The sequence below is a fragment of the Diceros bicornis genome, chromosome 15 (genome assembly GCF_020826845.1).
Source record: "Diceros bicornis minor isolate mBicDic1 chromosome 15, mDicBic1.mat.cur, whole genome shotgun sequence".
NCBI lineage: Eukaryota > Metazoa > Chordata > Mammalia > Perissodactyla > Rhinocerotidae > Diceros > Diceros bicornis.
This window is the reverse complement of record NC_080754.1, coordinates 25,740,795-25,761,331: the sequence shown is the minus strand read 5'-3', so window position 1 is coordinate 25,761,331 and position 20,537 is coordinate 25,740,795. Positions and strand designations below refer to the sequence as shown.

General features: G+C 51.8%; 1 protein-coding gene across 2 annotated transcripts in view; it reads left to right on the top strand.

Annotated features, from left to right (window-relative positions):
• The window catches only part of ITGB5 (integrin subunit beta 5), a 106,213-nt gene extending 86,861 nt beyond the window's left edge, over positions 1–19,352 (top strand). For both annotated transcript variants that reach the window (XM_058555952.1, XM_058555953.1), the window contains 5 exons: positions 8,253–8,475; positions 12,654–12,757; positions 16,264–16,383; positions 17,749–17,915; positions 18,595–19,352. In XM_058555952.1, the coding sequence (XP_058411935.1) occupies positions 8,253–8,475; positions 12,654–12,757; positions 16,264–16,383; positions 17,749–17,915; positions 18,595–18,690 (710 nt within the window). In that variant the 3' untranslated portion in view covers positions 18,691–19,352. The remainder of the gene's footprint in view (positions 1–8,252; positions 8,476–12,653; positions 12,758–16,263; positions 16,384–17,748; positions 17,916–18,594) is intronic.
• The last annotated feature ends 1,185 nt before the right edge of the window (positions 19,353–20,537 follow it).

Here is a 20,537-nt window from a genome sequence, read left to right as displayed (position 1 = left end):
CGAGTTGGTCTGAGGGGACTTTCTGCGGGAGCTGAGTTCCAGGGCTGGTGGTAAGGGCGGGAGTGCTGTGCTGTCTTTGTGGGAGGAGCAGCCCTTAGCTGGCAGGTTCTCCAGTCAGTAACTCATCCTTGGTGAGAGAGAACGCGGTGTTGACTGGCGCAGGAAGCCCGTGGTGAGGACACAACTTGTCAAGAGCGACATCTCTCTTGCCCTGGAGGCTTATTTAGTTTCTGCTGAGGGAATTAGAGCCAGGCTAAGATTCCTTATGAGGGAACTGGGAACATGTCCTGTGCATTTCAAAATCTCCCTTCTGGAACCAAAGCCGGTGCACGGAAGGGAGGGATAAAATAGTGGGAGCAGCACATTCCCACGTGGCCCAGACTGGAGACACCCTGAGAACAGCCAACAGCACAGGCGAGCACGGACGAGTGAGGGCAGGGGAGGGCCCGTTATGTAACCCGAACCTGTTTGTCAACAAAGAACCAGGCAGAGCACTTCCTAGGAGGGATTTCCCTTCCTGTTTCGGGCCCCAGGCAGAGAGGCCCTACCCTTTGGAGGCTTGTGTGTGTGTTGACCACAGAGAGGTCAGCCCACGGCCGGCTTTGGTTCTCCATGGAGATTTGTATGAGGGCCAGCATGTCTGTGACAGTGAGGCCCCTCCTCTGTGTGTGGCCACAGGCTCAGAGAGGGGGCTCCACACGTTTGCCTGATGCTAAAGAGCGCAGGACTGTGGGAGCTCATCCCAGGTGCCCCTGCTCGGCAGCGTCTCGGGGCCCCTGACACACACACAAACACACACGCACGCACGCACGCACGCACGCGCGCGCGCTCGCAACTGGAAGCATATAAAGCTCTGAGTTGGTTTCCTGCTCTTTTTAAGATTGTTGTGGGAGAATTCCAGGAGCTGGGCCCGGGGTGTCACCCAGAGGTTTCCAGAACACAGACAGGACCTGACTGCGGTGACAGGGAAATCACCCAAATGAGCAAAGGCGTTCCAGCACACGCCCCTTCTTTTTCTCTTAACCACTTCCTGTTTACACGCTGCCTGTTCTGAGAAGAGGGGAAGAGAGAGAGGAGGGAGAGACTGCGGGCAGACGGAGGGCTGTGAGAGAGGGGGATCCTGTGAGAGAGGCAGAAGCTGAGAGGAAACCAGGAAAGAGAGGAGGAGTGAGCATGTATACTTGTGAGAGAGAGACACTGACTGGGGAGAGGGAGAGGGAGACAGGGCCGTGAGAAAAGAGAAAGTAAAGTGCCGTTCTGTCGCAGGAACTGAGTTAGTCCTCCCCCCTTAGCCCTCTTGGACTAGAATGGACTCCCAGAGGGGACGGAAGCTGCGGCGGAGGGAAGTGAGGGAAGCCACAGCCACAGCGCATTCCGGAGCTGGATGGAAACTATTTTTGGACCATCTCTGGAAAGATGATTTGTACCCCCAGGGCCTGACATCTGCTTGGTTGTGACCCCTTGCTCCTGAGTCTGGCCAGGATGGGGAGAAGAGAATCATGTCTCGTTTCTGCCCTGTCCCAGGCTGGCTCCTTTTTTCCCCCAGCCCCACAGCCTGAGCAAATCCTCTGAGGTCACCCCATGGCCGCCTGGGGCCTTTGCAGACCCGGAGTCCAGCTTGGGGATGAGGTGGAGCTGTGGCTTCACTCCTGGGCCTGGGGCAGAGGGCCACGTAGCCCTGCCTCAGACAGCTCGCTGTCCCCTTCCTGCCGAGGGCCAGGTTCACTGCCCTCCCTCATTGACTACCTTCACGTTCCTTGTGTCCTTGTGTCCACTGCACACTTCAGGGAGCTCCCCAGGCAGGGCCTCAGGCGCCTTTGTGTGTCAGCCTCCCCACAAGGCTCCACCAGGCCCTGGGTGTTCTCACTTCAGGCTGGATGTGTATTAGGTAACCATATGGGAGCCTGGAACCCTGAAAGTCTTTGATCCGAGCTCGTAGAAAGTGCTCCCCTTCCCATCCTCCAAGAAGATCTACTCCAAGCCTGCCCTTCCCTTCACTCCAATTATGACAAGGACAACCATGATGAAGATAGCTAGCGTTTATTGAGCACTTACTGCATGCCAAACATGAAGTGCTTTGTACGGGTTAAGTGACTTAACTCACACAACAATCCTAGAGGGAGGCATGTTGATTAGCCCTGTTTTAAAAATGAAGAAACCAAGATACAGAGGGGTTAAACATCCCTTCCTGCTGGTAAATAGCAGATTCAGGAGGCCAACCTAGGCACCCTGATTCTAGAAGCCACGTGTTCACCACCACACTCTAATGCCCCATTTTCCGGATGTTTCCTTGTAGCCCTGCTCTGTTCTCCACCACCCATGCTCCATGGTGAACAGGCTCCTCTTCATCCTGAGCCTTGTGCAGAAATCCCCACCCCCTCCTTTTCCAGAAACCTGTGGTCCCTGGTCCTGGAGTGCATGGGGGGTGGGGTGCTGAGGGGGACTGGCCTCCTCCCACACCCTGTCAGCATTCCCCTCGCTCCTCAGTGCTCCCTTCAGATCTTTGCTTTCCACTCCCTTGAGCTCCCTCCCCTCCTTTGAGGCTGTGCCATCTCACTGCGTGATCCTTGACTCTTCCTCGTCCCTGTCACTCACTGACCTGGTCACTGCCTCCATTCCACCTCACACCCACCCCCTCTCCCCCTGAGTCCCACCGTCGAGGGGGCCCTGCATTTCCCTGTGACGAGCTGTCCAGCACGTTGATCTCCGAGTCCTTCCATGATTCAGCTCTGGTGACAGTCAGGGAAATTCCAGCTACCTTTTCCTGAGCTCCCCTGTGTACCAGAGACTGTGTTAGGACTTGTAATAGTGCCTATATTTCTAATAGCACTCCCATGGGAAGGAGTTGTCCTCATTGACAGATGAGGAAACGGATCATCAGGCAGGTTTGGGGACTTGCCCAAGGACATCGTGCATGGTGGAGGACAGACTTGAACTCGGTTCCAGCACGGTCCCCCAGCCTTCCATGCCGCTGATTGCCGTTGCCCTGAACCCCACTCCTGGAACTTAAAACTCGAGCACCTCACTCTGGCACAGCCCTCACCCCCAGCTCGTCCTCTCCTTTCTCCCACTACCTCTCTCTCTGCTGGGATCTCTCTAGAGTTTGCCATTCCCTCCATCCCTCCATTTCCCCCCAAACTCTCTCTTCTGAATGTTTCTCTTTAATCAGAAGAATGCTCAAAGACATCCCATCTTCAGAGTCCCCCATCCTCCCTCCTCCCATCTCTTCCTTTCCCTCCACAGCCAGATCACTTGTGGGAACTGCCTACACTCGCTGTCACCGCCTCCTCTCCTCTCTACCAGCTGGATTCTGCCCTCCCCACTCCACTGACTGGTGAAACCCAGTAGCCGCTGTAGGATTTGCCCTTGACCTCTGCAGAGCACTGATGCTGGGCTTCCTCTCACGGCTCTTTTGGCTTCCAGGCCACCAGTTCCCCTCCCTCCTCTCCGGCAGCTCTTTCCCAGCCTCCTTCAAGAATGCCCCTTCCTCTAAATAGCCGGCATTCTATTTTATAAAAGGAGGCAAGGGGCCATGTCTTGGCCCACAGCCCACACAAGCACCGTTTTGCTGATGGAAAGCTGTTGAATTCTGTAGAGCTGAAGTTCTGTATAAATAGACACATTTACAACTTCCTGTCCATTTAGCTATCAATCATTGTAACAAAGGTAGTACTAAGAATAGCTTGCACATGTAGCAGTTCACAGCTTACAAAGTGCTTTCACATGCCCTGAAATATCCCTATCTGTGTGTAATGAAAATATTTTTATGTCTGCACAATATTAAACAGGCATCATTAAGTTCAACTCACTTTGCCAAGGTGTTGGGGGTGGCATTAGTAATGAGCTTTGTTTGGATGAAGAGTCCTTGCTTACCTCCTCTGGGTGTTGTTAGCCAGGATCATGTTCCCAGTCCGCTCAGTTATACTGAGTGATTGACAGGTTATTGACCCTTGGGACAGGGCCAAATGAGCCTCGTCATTTTAATAACACCTGTTCCTACTGGGGTATGAGGAGAGGCCAAGGGCTGATCAGAAGATGTGGGAAGTCTCCACTCATGCAGGTTGAGGGAAAGGCAGATTGAGGCCCAACTGCAGGATCTGAGACATTTGGATTAGGATGAAATGTGACCAGACTTGCATAGTTTTTGACACTGTATATGGGTCATGCTTTCTGAAGGAGACTTGGAAGCTTTAAACCAAGATGGCAAGTAGTGGTGTCTTGTTTGCCAGCTCCCACCAGTTGGTAGAATCTACTTGGAGTACAGTTTTGAGGAGGATTCTGAGGCCAAGCCCAGGCTCCCTGGAAAAGAATCCCATGATTAGACAACATTGTCTGCCATGGGTGTGAAGGAGGACACGGCGGCACATGCCACTTCTTTGCCATAACTGCCTTAAGTTGTTTTTGAAAGGCGATAGGCTACCTGACAAATTAAACTGGGGCCGTCAAGGGAGTCACTGAGGACAGGCATCAGGTGGCTTCAGCCATTTCGCCAACCGTGGAGCCTGGGGCTTTTTCCTAGTTTGGCTTGCGGGGACTTTGCTTTCGAGTTGTCAAATATTTGAGGCCAAAAAGCCACATGGGTAAGGATTTTCTGATGTCCCACAGCCCCTCAGCGGCTCCCACATGCTTGCCTGCCGCACTGAAACGGGCTAGGGCTCTTGGTGCTTTGTCCACTTCACAGGTTCTTTGCAGTTTCTTTCTTGTCATATCCTTGCTGTGCTCTGGTGTGTGGGAGCCTTTCAGGAACGGCTTATGGTCCCTGGTGGTGAGTCCTGTCCTTCTCCCAGAAACCACAGTGACCTTTGGTGAACCGTCAGCTCCCACTCTGTCTTGCCCTTGACTCCTAACTCTCGCTACTTGAACCCTAGACCCGGGGCACTCAACTGCATTGACCTTGGGTTGGGTTTTAGAGCTCTCAGGCCTGCGTGGTATCAGACGTACCCGAAGCAGCTGGGTTTATTTGCCGATCAACTGTCCTGGTGGAAAGTACAGGGGAGCGGGCACCTCTGCCTGATTGGCCATCATTCCCAGTGAGCAGATCTTTTCACTTAGAGGCCCAGTCACACACACACTTCACCCAAAACTCAACTCTTCAACAAAATAACATACTACCTCTTCTCCACACCTTTGACGCTTTGGAATATTGTGTCAGGTTATATTTGGATAATTTTCTATCACCACCAAAAACAATTAGAGTTGGAAGGAAAACAACACTCACCTTCTCAAGGAAAGCAGTCCCTCTGGCCTGTGTACCATCTTTGCTACTTCTACTATGGCACTGACCATGCCTTTTACTTTTTGTACTTTTGTATTTTGGGATGATGTGATGTACAAGCCATTGGAGAATGCCAGAGCTTTATTAAAAACCTAACCCTGGGGGCCGGCCCAGTGGCGTAAGCGGTTAAGTGGGCGTGATCCGCTGCGGCGGCCCGGGGTTCGCCGGTTCGGATCCCAGGCGAGCACCAATGCACTGTTTGGTAAGCCATGCTGTGGTGGCGTCTCATATAAAGTGGAGGAAGATGGGCATGGATGTTAGCCCAGGGCCAATCTTCCTCAGCAAAAAAAAGAGGAGGATTGGCAGATGTTAGCATAGGGCTGATCTCCTCACCAAAAAAAAAACCAAAAAACAAAAAAACCTACCCCTGAAGTGCACTGGTATCTCCAACTCACTTTGAAATGCATTTTTAAAAACAAGGATTGATGGATGGATAGAGGGATAGATGGATATGTGATAAAGCAACAGGTAACGAGCTGATGGTGGAACATGGGTGGTGAGTATCGGGATGTTCACGGTGCAATCCTTTCAACTTCGCTGCAGGTTTGGAAATTTTCGTAATAAAATGTTGGGGGGAAAATTACCCTGGACAGTGAACCGTTTTGATTTAAAACAGACGCTTGACCAGTGTGGTCCCTGAGGCCGGAGAGTGAGGGAGCTGTGCGGATTGGAACCATTTAGTTTGGGAAGACTTCCTGTGGAGGGTGGTTTCCTGCCTGCCTGGGCTTGAAACCGGTGCTGTTCATAGACTGGTAGGGAGGAGGGACGTGCAGTCCTCCCTCCCCGGGGTGAGCTGTGCTCCCTGCTGCCATTTCCTTCCAACCTTCCCACCCCCCCATGCAACCCTTGGGCAGGGGATGCTGCTCTCTCCTGTGGCTCACACATCACACGCCAGCTTCTAGGCAGTTAAGCTGCCCTCCACAGCCTCCTCCTGGCCAGTGCCTGGCTCTGCTCACTTCTCCCGGAGGGCTGCCATATGCCTCGTCGGTGCCTGTGACACGGGAGGGCGCTCTCGCCCAGCACGGTATCGGCTGTGGCTCTGAGCCCCTGGGCGAGTGGAGAGGCTGCCCAGCTCGGGAGGGTGGGGAGGCTTGGCTGCTCCAGATGGCCTCCCTGCCGCCTGCAGGGTCCAGGCACCACAGAGCGGACAGAGCGAGGAGGAGGCAGGAAGTAAGTGGCGGGTGAAGAGGCTCTTTGGAGTTAGGTCCTGACCTCAACTGTGGGTCACACTCATTGGTGGTCTCACAGAAGGGGCTGGGATCCAACTACCAGGATAACTGACTCAAGTGTGGGAGTAAAATGGAAGGACCCCCATCTGTCCGACGCCCATCCCCTGCCACTCAGTCTCTGCAGGTGTGTACAAGGTGCTCAGTGAATACAAATTCTTGGTCCTATTAATATCAGCCTTAGCAAAAAGGCATCAGGAAGGAAAATCTGCTGCAATAATAGTATAAGGAAGATTTTTAAAAATTAGGTGCCATTTATAGCACTGCTTTCTGTCTTTTTAAGTGCAGAGAATCGAGACTCCACTAACCATCAAGCTCTTAGCCCCCTGGAAGATGACCCTCTCCATGCTTTTCACTGTCCAACGTGCACACACGTACGCATCCACTCACAAGTGCCTGGTGCATACTCTCACCCTCACACACTCACACACACTCAGTCCTCTGAGCCAAGCGATTCCCCTGCCCTTGACACCTGCAGAGCCTTGGGCGGGTGGCCAGCCCCTCCCCCTTACAGGCTGTGGAAAGGGTCCCTCCTGTAAGGGCGAGCAGGGCTACCCTCAGCTGGTTCTCCTCTTGGTTTGGGCCTGCTCTGTCCTCTTCTCCTAAGAAGCAGAGGATCCTGGAGTTCAGGCTATGGACTCTGGAGCCAGACTCCCTGGTTCGAGTCCTGGCTCCACGGCCGCTAGCTGTATGACCTTCAGCAGCCTTCATCTTCCTGTGTCTCACTGTCATCACTTGTGAAGTGAGGATGATATGACCCCTACCGCATGGGATGGCTGTAGGAATTAATCAAGTTGATGCTGTCAAGCCTGGCACACATGGAGAGCATTCAATGAGCACTGCTCAGTGTTAGCCGCCGCTGCTGCTGCTGCGCTGGCACCTGTTTCTGTATCCTCCAGCTCTGGGCCATGAGTCCAAGGCCAGAGCAAGAATTTGGCATCTCACTAGGAGTGAGGGACAACAACTATGTTAGTTTCCTATTGTGGCTGTAACAAATTACCACAAATTTAGTGCCTTAAAACAACACAAATTTATTCTCTCACAGTTCTGAAGGTCAGAGTCTGAAATTGTTTTCAGTGGGCTAAAATCAAGGTATGGGCAGGACCGCACTCCCTCAGAGGCTTTAGGAGAGGAACTGTGTCCTTGCCTTTTCCATCTTCTAAAGCTGCATTCCTTGCATTCCTTGGCTCCGTGGACTTTTCATCCATCTTCAAAGGTGGCAGCGTAGCATCTTCTGTTGTCCTATCACCACCTTCTGTGGTCAAATCTCCCCCTGCCTTCCTCTTATATGGACCCTAGTGATAGCATTTAAGGCCCACGTAGATAATCCAGGAGACTCTCCCCATCTCAAAATCCTTTACCTAATCACACCTGCAGAGTCCCTTTTGCCATAATGAGGCAACATTCATGGGTTCTGGGGATTAGGGTGTGGACATATTTGGGGGCCATTATTGACATAACAACAGAGGCAAGAAAAAGCTCTCCTGGTCCTGTGGCATGGCTTGGCCAAGTTCTGGACCAACTTGAAGCACTGCCCCAGCCCCAGCCAAGCCCCACAACTACCCGGGCCCCCTGCTGTCACTCCATGCCAACACTAGGCCCTCTGTCTGCCCGGATGGAGTCTGAAGGCACGGTCAGGGTCTCAGGGCCTCATCCTGTTTGCTCCCCAATGCCGGGCACTTGGCGGGCACTGAGGGGTTGGTTATGTGTTCATGTGGGCAGGCGCCGATGTGCTATGTGTGTCCTTTTAGGCCACGGCGAGTGTCACTGTGGAGAATGCAAGTGTCATGCAGGTTACATTGGGGACAACTGTAACTGCACAACAGATGTCAGCATGTGCCGGGCCAAGGACGGCCAGATCTGCAGCGACCGCGGGCGCTGCATCTGTGGGCAGTGCCAGTGCACGGAGCCAGGAGCCTTTGGGGAGACATGTGAGAAGTGCCCAACCTGCCCGGATGCTTGCAGCACCAAGAGGTAATGGCCCCACCTACAGCCCCTCGCTCCAGCTTCTCACCGCAGACCAGGGCTGATGCTCAGGGCCAGCCAGCCTCTCACTCCCCACCTCCTGCGTCTTCCACCCACCCAGCCTTGCTGGGGAGCAAAACTCTTACTAACATTAACTAAAATAGCATCTCTGAAACACTGGTTCCATGGGGATTTCATAAGAAAATAAAAACAAAACAGAACAAAAAAACCAGACTGCTACTCTAGTTCTAAATAAGTTTAGAAATTAGCAGATGACTGAATTAAATGAAATTAAAGTGGTTTTGGTACCAAAATAGCATCTTCTCAGAGCCTTCAGTGTGCTGTTGTGTATCTCCAAAGGGGATACAGTATGCTTCCTTTTTCAAATGAATTTGATCCCCCCTCCCATTAAGTCTCTCAAACAGTGTTTCACAGGACACCGTATGGGAAATGCTGCTTTAAACAAAACATCATCGGAAGGTGCATGAGATAGAAGGGCGTCCGACCTAGATAAGGCCTGCCAGAGACCAACTGCACGGGCCTTTGAATTTTCTGCTCCATTTATACAGATAATGGAATGCTGGCTCTGCACGGCTGATGAATGCAGAGATTGTCTAGACACGGGAACCAGGCCTGCACTGACCCAGCCTTGGAGTCACGTTCCCCATGTTGACCTTCCATGGCTCTGCCCTTCATCCCCTTCCAGAGCACGAATGAGAGGGAACTAAAGAAAACAAGGAGTTATGCCATCGGGAAAGAAGAGTGACAGTTTCTCTTGAATTTTGCTAGAGAAACAGCTGTGGCGTTGTCATCTGTGTTAAGGGGCCAGGAGGGAAAGAAGCCGGGCACAGATCATCAGAAACAAATAATAAGGCGGACATTGTTTGTCTTTGGCTGGGGAACGCAACTGTGCAATTTTCTTTTGGCAGAGTTCTCCTCCAAACGTCTGGCTCGGGCTGATAATGCAGTGAGTTCATGCTCCCTCAGCCTGCCGTGGCTGCTGGTCAGTCGGTTCTCAGAAACGTTCTGGGTGGCAGAACCCCTGGTTGGGCATTTGCCACAAATAATCCAGGCGTGGGTAATTGAAAGCGGGCTGCAGATCAAGAGACGAGATGGACAGGGCCAGATTTTATTTTGTGTAGTTGGAGGGGAGCCGGGGAGAGTAATGGAGAAGAAGAACAGATCCACTTTAGACCTGTTGGGAGTGGAGAAACAACAGAAATGCAAATAACAACATCCCAGGGGAGGAGGTTAGGATCCTGGACCTGGAACCCAAGTACCTGGGGCCATCTGAGCGTGGACTCACAGCCATTGTCCACGTTTTATGCTGGAGGGATGTGCCCTCCTCCCAGCTCCCACCAGCAGAACCCTTTTGAGTATCTGCTCCTACTCCTTGGGGCACACCAGGTTAGTGGGGGCCAAGCTAGGACAACACACATAGAGTCAATAAAAGTTGCTAAAGCCCGTTTATTCCCTTCCTCTGGAGCAATAACGCAATGTCAGATTGGCTCAGGTCTGTTAAAAGGCCCCGTGGGAGAACAGCGCTAGCTTTAAATGTTTAAAGCTTTCATTTCCTAGAAGATGTAGACTCGATAATTTATTCTCCATTAAGCCATACCAAAGGAGCAAGGAGAGCAGAGATGCCGTAGGGAACCTCATCATTCCTTCTTATTCGTCTTTGGGCCACACTGACCCTCTGTCTCTTTCACAGCCTGGTTGCAACTTAAAAAAAAAAAAAACAAAGTCCCTTTGATAGTGACTTATATCAGGCTGTTTTTCTACTTACTGCTTTGCTGAGAGCCACCAGGTTTTGAATGTCGTATGTCCTTGATTTTCCTGGGGTTTCAGAGCAGCCAATCTCCGCTGTCTAGAACTTAACCAAACACGCCCTTCACCTTGGGTGAGTTCACACTCAGCCTCAGCTGATTTCAATTAACAGGCTCTCTGAGCAAAGTCTCTCTCAGCAACTTGTTTGTTTAAAAGGCCAGACTTATTTTAATACTTGACTACAATATAGCACAAGTTTCAACCCAGTACGTGGAGCACACCAGTTAGACTGATATGTCCACATGAATAATGAGGGACTGTTTCCAGGAAGTGGCGCTGTAGTTTACTGACAACAGGGGGTGCAGATGGAGGGCAGGGTGCATCCTAGCTGAGACCGGAAGCGGCCATCTTTCTTTGGAATGTGTTAATCCAGGAGGCTGCAGCAGGGGCCGGCAGGGTCAGCATGAATGACCAGAGTTGGAGCCACTCCTTCCTGGCCCCCAGCCAAATCTTGGTTGCCTGCCCTTAGGGCTCTGGCCTCAGGGGAAATGCAAACATTACCAACTTGTTTGTTACTCCAGAATGTTTCCATGAAGTCATTCCCAGGAGAGTGGGATCTTGTGGCCAATTTGGGATAGAATTCTTCAGCATATTAGGACTCTGTTAAGGAAGTCTTGTCTACTTTTTCTTTGTGACCTACTCGCCCATTCCTCCTGAATGTTCAGAAAGTGGAGTAAGGTCTTGTCTGAGAGGCGGGTGCCTGGCGCTGGACCCAGCTGCCACTGACATCTCTTTGGCCTCATTTTCCTCCCCAGTAAAATAAGAGGGACTTAATGAAACGCCCTCTGAGCTTCCTTCCAGTTCTGACGTTCCGGTCCACAGTTTCTGCACTGGAAATGGATAGCTGACCTCTTCATCCCAGGGAATTAAAAAATGATGATAATAAAGGCGATGTGATCATGTACCCCTCTATATTTTTGCCAGAGAGATTTCCAGACACACAGCTCCTCTGGTCCCCACAGGCCTGCAGGGCAAGCAGGGTGGCTATCCCCATGTAGCTGAGGCCTGAGAGGTCACCCCCTGCGCTCGGGTGCTGGCGCGGCTGCAGGAGGCGGTGACCCTCCCAGCACCTTGGCTCCTGAGTCCTAACGCGGGTTCCTGAGGAAGCCCCTGTTTTGGGGGCTCTCACCCACCTTGCAGGCCACCGAGCACAGTCACCTCCCTAAGTCCCTGAAAGTTCACCTGTCAGCTAGTTGTTTGTCCCAAGCCTTCCTCCCTAGGGTTGAGTTCTCACCCTCCATTTATGTGCCCCCATCCCACAGTCCCCAGAGGGGTGAAGGACCCTCTCTCCCCTCCACAACAAGCCTTACAGACCCTTAGTCAAAGCTTAGCTCCTCTGGCTTGGTGCCCTTGGGAGTCTTATTCTCCGTGATGTAACTGGAGGTGGATGGAGAAGGTCTGGAACTGGGATTTGACCATGTAAAGTCTAAATACTGACTATTAGTTGAGCATTTAATTAAGCATTTTCACACAATATCTGATTTAAACTGTTGGCCTGATATGGGAGGAGTGGGTCTCAAAGTGTCTCCTGTGGCTTCTAAGCCATTTTCTCCAGAAGGCCCCTGTTGAATGTGGGTTTCCTGAGAGGGGGCCGCCACCCTGTAGCCTCTGCCAGAGTCTAGTGTAGCCCCAATGACAGGTGACAGTGCACAGCAGGGCCCTTGGGGAACCTACCAGGTGGGCTCTGTCTGGAAGGGAGAAGGGGGCTAGGGCCTGAGAGTTTCCAGGACGGTGGTGCTCAGCCCTCACTGTCAGTCAGAATCCCCAGAGCCCAGGCTCTATGCCAGAGATGCGGATTCTGTGGGTGTGGTTGGGCCCAGGCAGTGGTATTTTGTCTTGCAAGTCTCCCTGGAGAGTCTAATGTGCAGGCTGGTGGAGAAGCCGGCCCTGGTGATGGTCTCCTGGTGGGGATGTTGGGAGTTGGGGCAATGTGGGGGCATCAAGCACTGGCTGTGGGCATTTGAGGACCCCTCTGTGAGGCCGGGAACACAGTGTTTTGTCACTCAGAAACTTCTCGTTTGGGGCAGACTCCTCAGTGAGGCGTTTGATGCACTAGAGTGCAGATGGATTTGGCTCCTGGTATCAGAATTTGAAAGGTCTCCAACCTGCAACTTGACAAGTAGACCAGACATGCCTCTAAACTCACATATGTTCCTCCAAGAACCCTTGGGCTTCCCCGCATAAGTGCAACAAAAAGGGCAGAGCAGAAACCTTCCCTGAGGCCAAATGTCTGAAGACGGAAAGAAGTTACAGCCTTCAGGGGCCTGCAGGAGGGCTGGGGTGCACTGTTGGGAGCTTAGTTACATGCGTGGAACTGCTACGCAGCATTTCACACCCACGTTCATGCCTCTTTTCCAAAGAGATTGTGTCGAGTGCTTGCTGCTTCACTCAGGGAGCCCGGCTGACAACCAGACCTGCCAAACCGTGTGCAAGGATGAGGTGATCACGTGGGTGGACACCATCGGTGAGTGTGCTGGAGTGGCGCTGGACAGCCGTCCCATTTTGGATCTTGGCAAACACCTAGAGACTTTCTCCCCTGTGGGACCATCTTCAGGGGTACTTGGTGGGGAGGAGGGAGGTTTTAGCCTTAAGTTAGGAAGCACAGCCTTGGTGTCCTTGGCATGACTGCTGGCTTCCCAAAAGGACTTGGGGAACCTGTGCCAGGGCATAGGTTCCCGGCTCTCCAGGACATAAGACCTCCTTGTTCATAGGTTTCTGTCCCATCACTGGAGCCCAGTCATTTCCTAGCCACATCTTGTCCCAGGTTCTCTGAGAAGTTGGTATATTAGTTTGAATAAGTAACATTAGCTGCTACAACAAACCAACCCCAAACCTCGATGACTTAAAATAATAGTCGGTTTGTCACTCACTGAAAGTCCAGTAAAGATGTTCCTGGTTGGCAAGGCCTTCCATGTGGTCACTTAGGAACCCAGGCACCATCTATATCGAGGTTCCACCCTCCTCGGGGTCCTCAGAATCCTCTTGGTTCAGTCAGCAAATGCAGGAAGACAGAGGAATCACGTGGGAGTTTGATACAGCCAGGTCTGGAAGAGGTGTGCCTAACTTCCACCCACTTCTCATTGGCCAGCACTCAGTCGTCTGGCCACATTTAACTGCAAGGGTGGCTGGGAAATGTAGTCAAGCCTTGTGCCCAGGAAGCAGGGAAACCACGTTTGGTGAACAACAAGCTGATCTCTGCCACGTTTGGACTTAGCCTCATGCAGCTCTCACAGGCTGCAGGCAGCAGGGGAGCAGAGCTCTCCTTCAGTCTGGATTGAACCTGGGATTGAGTGCCGCCCTGGCTCTTCTCCTGGTGGCAGGTCACCTGTTTCTGCAGATCTTGTCCACTCCTCCTTCTGTTGTCTTGCTCAGCAGCTTGCATCTCAGGGCTCTTCTCATTCTGACCTCTCCAGTTTGACACCATCCATCCATCCGTCCGCCTTTACCTCGGGACGCATGGCTGCCAGTCCATTTCTGACCATGAGCCCACAAGGAGGCTCAGACAGAGGTGCAAAGATGTTTGCTTTTCACCCGCTCTGGGCTGCATCCCTGTCTTTTCTAGTACAGCCATTGCTGTCCAGGCAGAGGAGTTTCTAAGGACAAGAGATGCAAACCACATATCTTAGCCCTATATGCATGTGACTGGGTTTGGAACTGGTCTGGAACACTCTAGTTAGAGCAAATCAAAGTGACCCTGTGCTGGAACCCTCATACACTACTGGTGGGAATGTAAAATGGTACAGCCACTTTGGAAAACAGTTTGGCAGTTTCCCCTCAAAATTAAAACATAGAATAAAAATATAATAAAACATAGAATTATCATACAATCCAGTAATTCCACTCCCAGGTATATACACAAAAGAATTGAAAACATATGTTAACGCAAAAACTTGTACATGAATGTTCATAGCAGCATTATTCATTATAGCCAAAAATTGGGAACAGCCCAAATGTACATCAACTGATGAATGGAAAAATAAAAAGTGGTATATCCATACGATGGAATATTATTCAGCCATAAAAAGGAATAAAGTGCTGACACATGCTACAACATGGAGGAACCTTGAAAACACTATGCTAAGTGAAAGAAGCCAGACAGAAAAGGACATATATTGTATGATTCCGTTTATATGAAATGTCCAGAATAGACAAAAGCATAGAAACAGAAAGAAGATTCATGGTTCCTAGGGCTTGGGGAGAGAAGGGAATTGGGACTGACTGCTAACAGGTATGGTGTCTTTCTAGGGTGATGGAAATATTCTGGAAGTAGATAGTGAAGATGGATACAAAACACTGTGAATATACTAAAACTGCTGAATTATACACTTTAAAATGGTGGGGGAAAAGACTGCTTACCTTGAAAGGGACTCCGCCTCTGAGGCTCCCCTGCTGGCAGTGTCACCCTCTACCTTGACCTCAGCTGCTGCAGACTCCCGGCCCCAGCCGCCTGTCTGTCTCAGCCCTGACTTGCCTCCTCTGTAGACGTCCTTGTTCCTGCCTCCCTGGTCTTGCCTGACTGCTCTGGCCAAGTCATGGCTCCTGAGTATGTTGAGTCATGTGTTCAGCCAACACATATTCATGAGCACCTACCGTGTGCCAGGACTTGTGCTGGACCCCGGGAGCCCACGGGGAGCCTACCAAGTCCCATCTCATGCCCATTTTCCTGTCCCTGCTACCGTCTTGCTATTTGAGGCCTGGCTCACAGCAAGTTCTGCCTGCAGACTCGGGGCGGTTGCTGCCTAACTAGGCACACACGGTCAGAAAAGATGAGACAGCGCCTTCCTGTGGCCCGCTAACTGATTCACGTGCTCTGTGGCAATTGCAGGCGATCATACACGGCTGCCTCAGTCCATCCTTCTGAGATGAATCGGTTGCTTCACAGAGAAGATTTCTGTCTGAATTCACCATTTTTCCTTTTCCTTCCTTCTCCTAGGCTTTTTTTCCATAAACACACACACACTCGCTCACGCTAATCCAGACCAGGCTTATGATTGGGGGCTGGGAGAAAAAGTCCAGGCTTTCATGTTTGATAACCACACTAATTTAATCTGGTTCCAGGCTAAAACTCCTTTGAGTAACAGGGTTACAAAGGCCAGAGCCGAAAAGCGTTTCACATCCCAACGTTAACCCGCAGTTGTTACTCAGGGCCGACTGGCCATTCCCTAGCCACTTGCCTCCCTCCCTCTTCACACTCTTCCCTACTTCCTTTCCCTCCTAGAAATCAATCTATCCTTTTCCCAGGGAAGCCTCAGAATGCAGATAATGCCTGGACAGGGGACTGTGACACCTTCCCCTCAGGTGGACAGCCGTGTGGGGACAGGGAGGAGCTGAGGCAGCTTGAGGAAGGGGCTTCTTAGTATAGAGGAGCAAGGCCAGTCAGGGTCCGGGCTCGGCCTGGCCTCCAGCGCTGGCTCACTTCTCTCGGGGTACAGGCGCCACTGTGGGTACCAGTCTCTTATCCAGATGTCCTCTTCTGCTTGTGGGTCTTCTTGGTTTTACAGCCCTGGAGAGAGCTGCTGACCCTTGGCCTCTGCAGCTGGCCCTCAGCCAAGTGGCCTCAAGTGTGAACTCTCGCTCAGGTCTCAGAAGAGATGGAGAAGGCTCGCTCTTTTGTTTATGCCTTAAGTTTCCACGGCCAATTCCACTTATCATCCCTGCTCCAAGCTTTAGTGGCTTCTTTTCTTTCACATCACCCCCAGCAAGCACTTCAGAGGTTTGAAGATTCTCTCCTACATTCCACAAGAGTCCTCGCATGTAAGGGAATTCATGTCCCCAGAGTAACTTAAACTCAGTGCCTGGGCCTGTTCTTGATGTGAGAAACCTGAACTCATTTTTAAAGGCCCAGCCTCCCCTTTAAGCTTGTCTGCACCCTCTTCCTTCTTCGAGGTGCTGGGTTCCTCACTCTGTCCGTCAGCAGCTCTGGGTTGCTCAGAGACACACTCAGGACATTTCTGCTTGGTTTTCTTCCAGTGAAAGATGACCAGGAGGCTGTGCTTTGTTTCTACAAAACCGCCAAGGATTGTGTCATGATGTTCACCTACGCAGAGCTCCCCAGTGGGAAGTCCAACCTGACGGTCCTCAGGGAGCCAGGTGGGTGAGGGCCGGCTGCTCCCTCAGGGGGCTGGGTTTCTGACGCCATTCCCTGCTCTGGGCACCTCACCCGTTCTCTCCTCACTGCTCTTTCCATACTCCAGAGAGAGGAGGGATACGATTCCTTATAAAGATCAGGGTGTAAGGCCGCCCCTACCCGACAGCTAAGAGTTGAGAGAAAGGTGGTTTACATCTGGGGGCCCATTGCTGGGGCGCAGCTCTGGGGAGCATGGTTAGGGGCATGGGAGGTACAGGAGGACAGGGCCTGCCCTGAGGGCCTCATCTTGGAGGAGACTGAGCACAGAGGATAAGCAAGCACACAGCACACTGACCCTGCACGGCTAAGGGCGGCAGGGAGCTACCGTGTTCTGCAGGAAGCATGCAGGGTGGGTGTGCATGGTCAGGGCTGGGCAGGCCAGCGTCAGGGAGCATCTGGGTACACACACAGCCCTGGCTGGGCTGCTGCACTTCCCAGTGTGGAGTCCGAGAAGGGCACGTGGAGCACTGGGTTCAGCATTCCTGCCTCTGCTGTGCTCAGCCCCCTGGGCCACTGAGGAGGTCAACTTCAGTCCAAACGTGGACCCATGCTTTGGGCCCAGGGACCAACGAGCATTTGCCTTGGAGGAATCAGGGTTTCTAGTTTGACCCCTTTTGTTGTTCTCTGGAGGGGGCAAGGGGGAGCACAAAAAGATCTGCTCTCTTTAATTCACAGCATTGCAAACTGTTTTTCCAAATTGGGCCAGACCACATAATGTGCCTTCGCTGGTTCAGAGGCAGAGGGAAGTGTTGTGGTACCAACCGAGGATGCATGCCTGTAAGAATAAAGCCTTGTTTCCCAGCGCTGTCTTTGCGGTTCTTTGAAAATAAGCACATTCGCTCCAAAGGGCTCCACACTGAGGGCTTACAAATGTTGGCTGGCCCCCAGCCCAGCCCTGTGGAAGCGGCTTCATGAAACCTCTTGCTTGCCCAGTCTGCTCCTGAAACCATTCACATGAAAGCTGAGACGTGGTCCGGCGTCCTGCACTGGAGATGGGGCCAGGCTGGGGCGTGGGGAGATGCAGCTGTGTGCGCAGTGTGGGAGCAAGTGGCATGGCCACCAAGGTTCTCGTTTAGGCTTTGCCATAGGCTTGCTGTGTGGCCTTGGAACAGTCACCACCCCTCCTTGAGTCTCTCACTTTATGTGCACTGGAGAAACCTGCTTGCCCACCCAGGTCTCCCAGCAACAATGTGAGGATCTAAGAGAATGGAAGGAAGACGTTTGGGAGAGAGGGGTACCCTTCATGTCAGATATGCCTGAGGTTGGGGGGTGGGAGGGGCACAGCGATGCTGGTGGCTTGGCTCACCGTGCCTCCTGGTCCCCTCCAGAATGTGGAACCGCCCCCAATGCCATGACCATCCTCCTGGCCGTGGTCGGCAGTATCCTCCTGATTGGGATTGCGCTCCTGGCCATCTGGAAGCTGCTTGTCACCATCCATGACCGGAGAGAGTTTGCAAAGTTCCAGAGTGAGCGATCCAGGGCCCGCTACGAAATGGTAAGCCAGTGGGAAGTTGGAAGTAGAAAAAATGTCAAGCTTAGAGGTCTGGTTGAGTTCCAGCACACGATAAAGGCCCACTAACATCTTTGGCATTCAAAACAAGGAAACAAAACCTGAAAGGCAGTGTGTGCCCAGTTCTGGAAGGTGAGAAGTTCACGGCCCAGGAGCACAGAAGGCCCCATGCAGATCCCTGCACTGGACCCCGGCTGGGAGACTCATAGGGCAGAGGCACTGGGCACAGCCTCAGCAGGAAGAGTCTGGACAGCCTTACACAATGACCCAGGAAAGGACCTCAAGTTCTTGTAGTCTATTACAGTATCCATATGTGTAGGTTTTATCTCCCCAAGCAAACGACACGCTCCTGAAGGACTGAGCACAGAGTAGGCGCCCCCTGAATAGCCAGTTAGTTCCTGTTAAAATTGGAAGGGACTTCAGAGACCATGTGACCTAGCCCCTTATTTCAGGGATGAAGAGCGAAAGCTCAGAGAAGTGGAGGGACTTGCCCAGGGCATGAGGAGTCAGAGGCAGCCCGTCCTGGGGCACAAGGCTGTCGCCTCCACCTGCGTGCTCAGCCTGCTGCTTTCCTGGGTGACTGACCCAGGAAGGACCTCTAACCCTGAGTGTGTGTTCCACTGAGTGAACTGACACATGTCATCTTGCTTTCCGTGTTCTCTAGGCTTCAAACCCCTTGTACAGAAAGCCCATCTCCACACACACTGTGGATTTCACCTTCAACAAGTTCAACAAATCCTACAACGGCTCGGTAGACTGACGGCTCCTTCTCAGAGGGCTGGAGGGGGCTGAGGATCAAGTCAGAGACTGATGTGCTGACAGCTGTTCGACTCAGTCACAGCTCCCTAGATAGACGAGCACAGAGACCTTCCGGTGAGCCTGGGCCAGGAGCCCACTGCCTGCACAGGAAGGCACCCGGCCATGCCACCTGGCTGCTGGGCCAGAGCCACACTAGGCACCACCCCTCCAAGCCCAGGAAAGGCCACGGAACCTTGGCACTCTCGCTTTCCCCACAGCATCCAACTTGTCGTCTCAATGAACTACTGAGATGCTGGATGGCCTCTCCCTTCCAGGAGGGCTGGGCCTCCAGTCTGGCCAGATGAGGAGGCTCTTGGGAGTGTCAGCATGTGTAAAAGTAACAAACGGTCTGGCTTTTTTTGTGTTGATGATTTTTGTATGAAATAAAAAGATCGTGCATTTATGGTATAGTTCTGATTCCTGAGAATTGTCTGCCTGATGTCTATGCCTTGCACATGGGTGTTGGTGATGGGATTATTGAGACGCCTGTTGAAGGCACATAGTTTGCAAATGTCAGTTTTCCTCTCCTGTCCATGTTTGTTTAGTATTTTTGTAATGAAAAGGAAAGAGATTGTTTGGGATTGAAAGTAAAGATTAAAACCAAAAGATTTTGTGTCCGCCTGACACTCTACGACGTGCATGTTCCTTTCTGCAGTGGTCTTGAATGGTGCCCATGGGGACTGAAGTGGCTGTGAACTTCCTCAGGGGACCCAACACAAGCCAGCCCAATACTCCAGGGCTCTTCAAACAGGGCTCCATGGGGTGCTCAGGGGCAGCCGGGGTGGCTCCAGGGAGGGCTGAGCAGGTGCCTTTGGACCCTCTCAGCTTTAGCATCAAGAGTTTAGGCTAGAAACTGTGAAGACCACCCCTCTGGCCTCCCTCCTCTGTTCCCAGGTGCTGAGGCAAGCCATAGATTGTGCAGATGAACAAGGGTCAAAATGTGATTTCCACACAAAATCACTTCTTACGCATCATCAAGAACAGTTCCCTTCCGATGCCTTTCCTAGCCAAACTCCTATGCCCCAACCAGGCCCAAAGCACAAAACCCATTTCAGCTTTTTTTTTTTCCTGAAGGACCCTGAAATCCCCTTATCTCCATATCTGAGGCAGAAGGGACCGCACAAGTTGTCTGATCCTCCTCCTCTTTATAGAAGAGGAAACTGATTACCAGAGAGGGGAAGTGGCTTGCCCAGGTGTCAGGAGGCTAACTAGTGACGAGCTGGCACTAGGATCAAGTCTCACAACCAGAGGAGCCTCCTACTACCTACTCTTTTTTGTAAAATCTCTCACTAATCATTTTTTGCTTTTGGCATCACTTCAAGGCTATTGGGCTTTCATTCCAAATTCATCTGTTCTCGGGCTGGGACCAAATTCCCCTTACTTCATTTTGGCAAACAGCGAGACAAATGCCTCCAGTAACTAGGGCCTATTACCTGGGGCAAATGTGAGCAGATCCTGGGTTTCTTCGTCCTGTGTAATTAGGGTGAAATGGACCTTGTGACTTGGTGAAACTGCCTTAACTCCTTTTTGTAATAAAGCCACATGCAAATAAATATATAAAATAGATAAATAAAATGGTGGCTTTGAGACTTTCTAAATTGAGAAAATTATGATTTTGGAAGCAACTTTGGGTTTCCGTTTTGCTAAACTGTGGGTTTCCTGGGGACAAATCATTAACTTGTTCAAAGTCTCATTTTTTATCGGGCAGCTCTGTAAGGGCACAGAGTTCTTGAGCCTCAGACACTAAAGGATGATTTGCTCCTGGCTTCCACCTGACGTGAAAGTGAGGCGCATTTCATCTGTGACGGG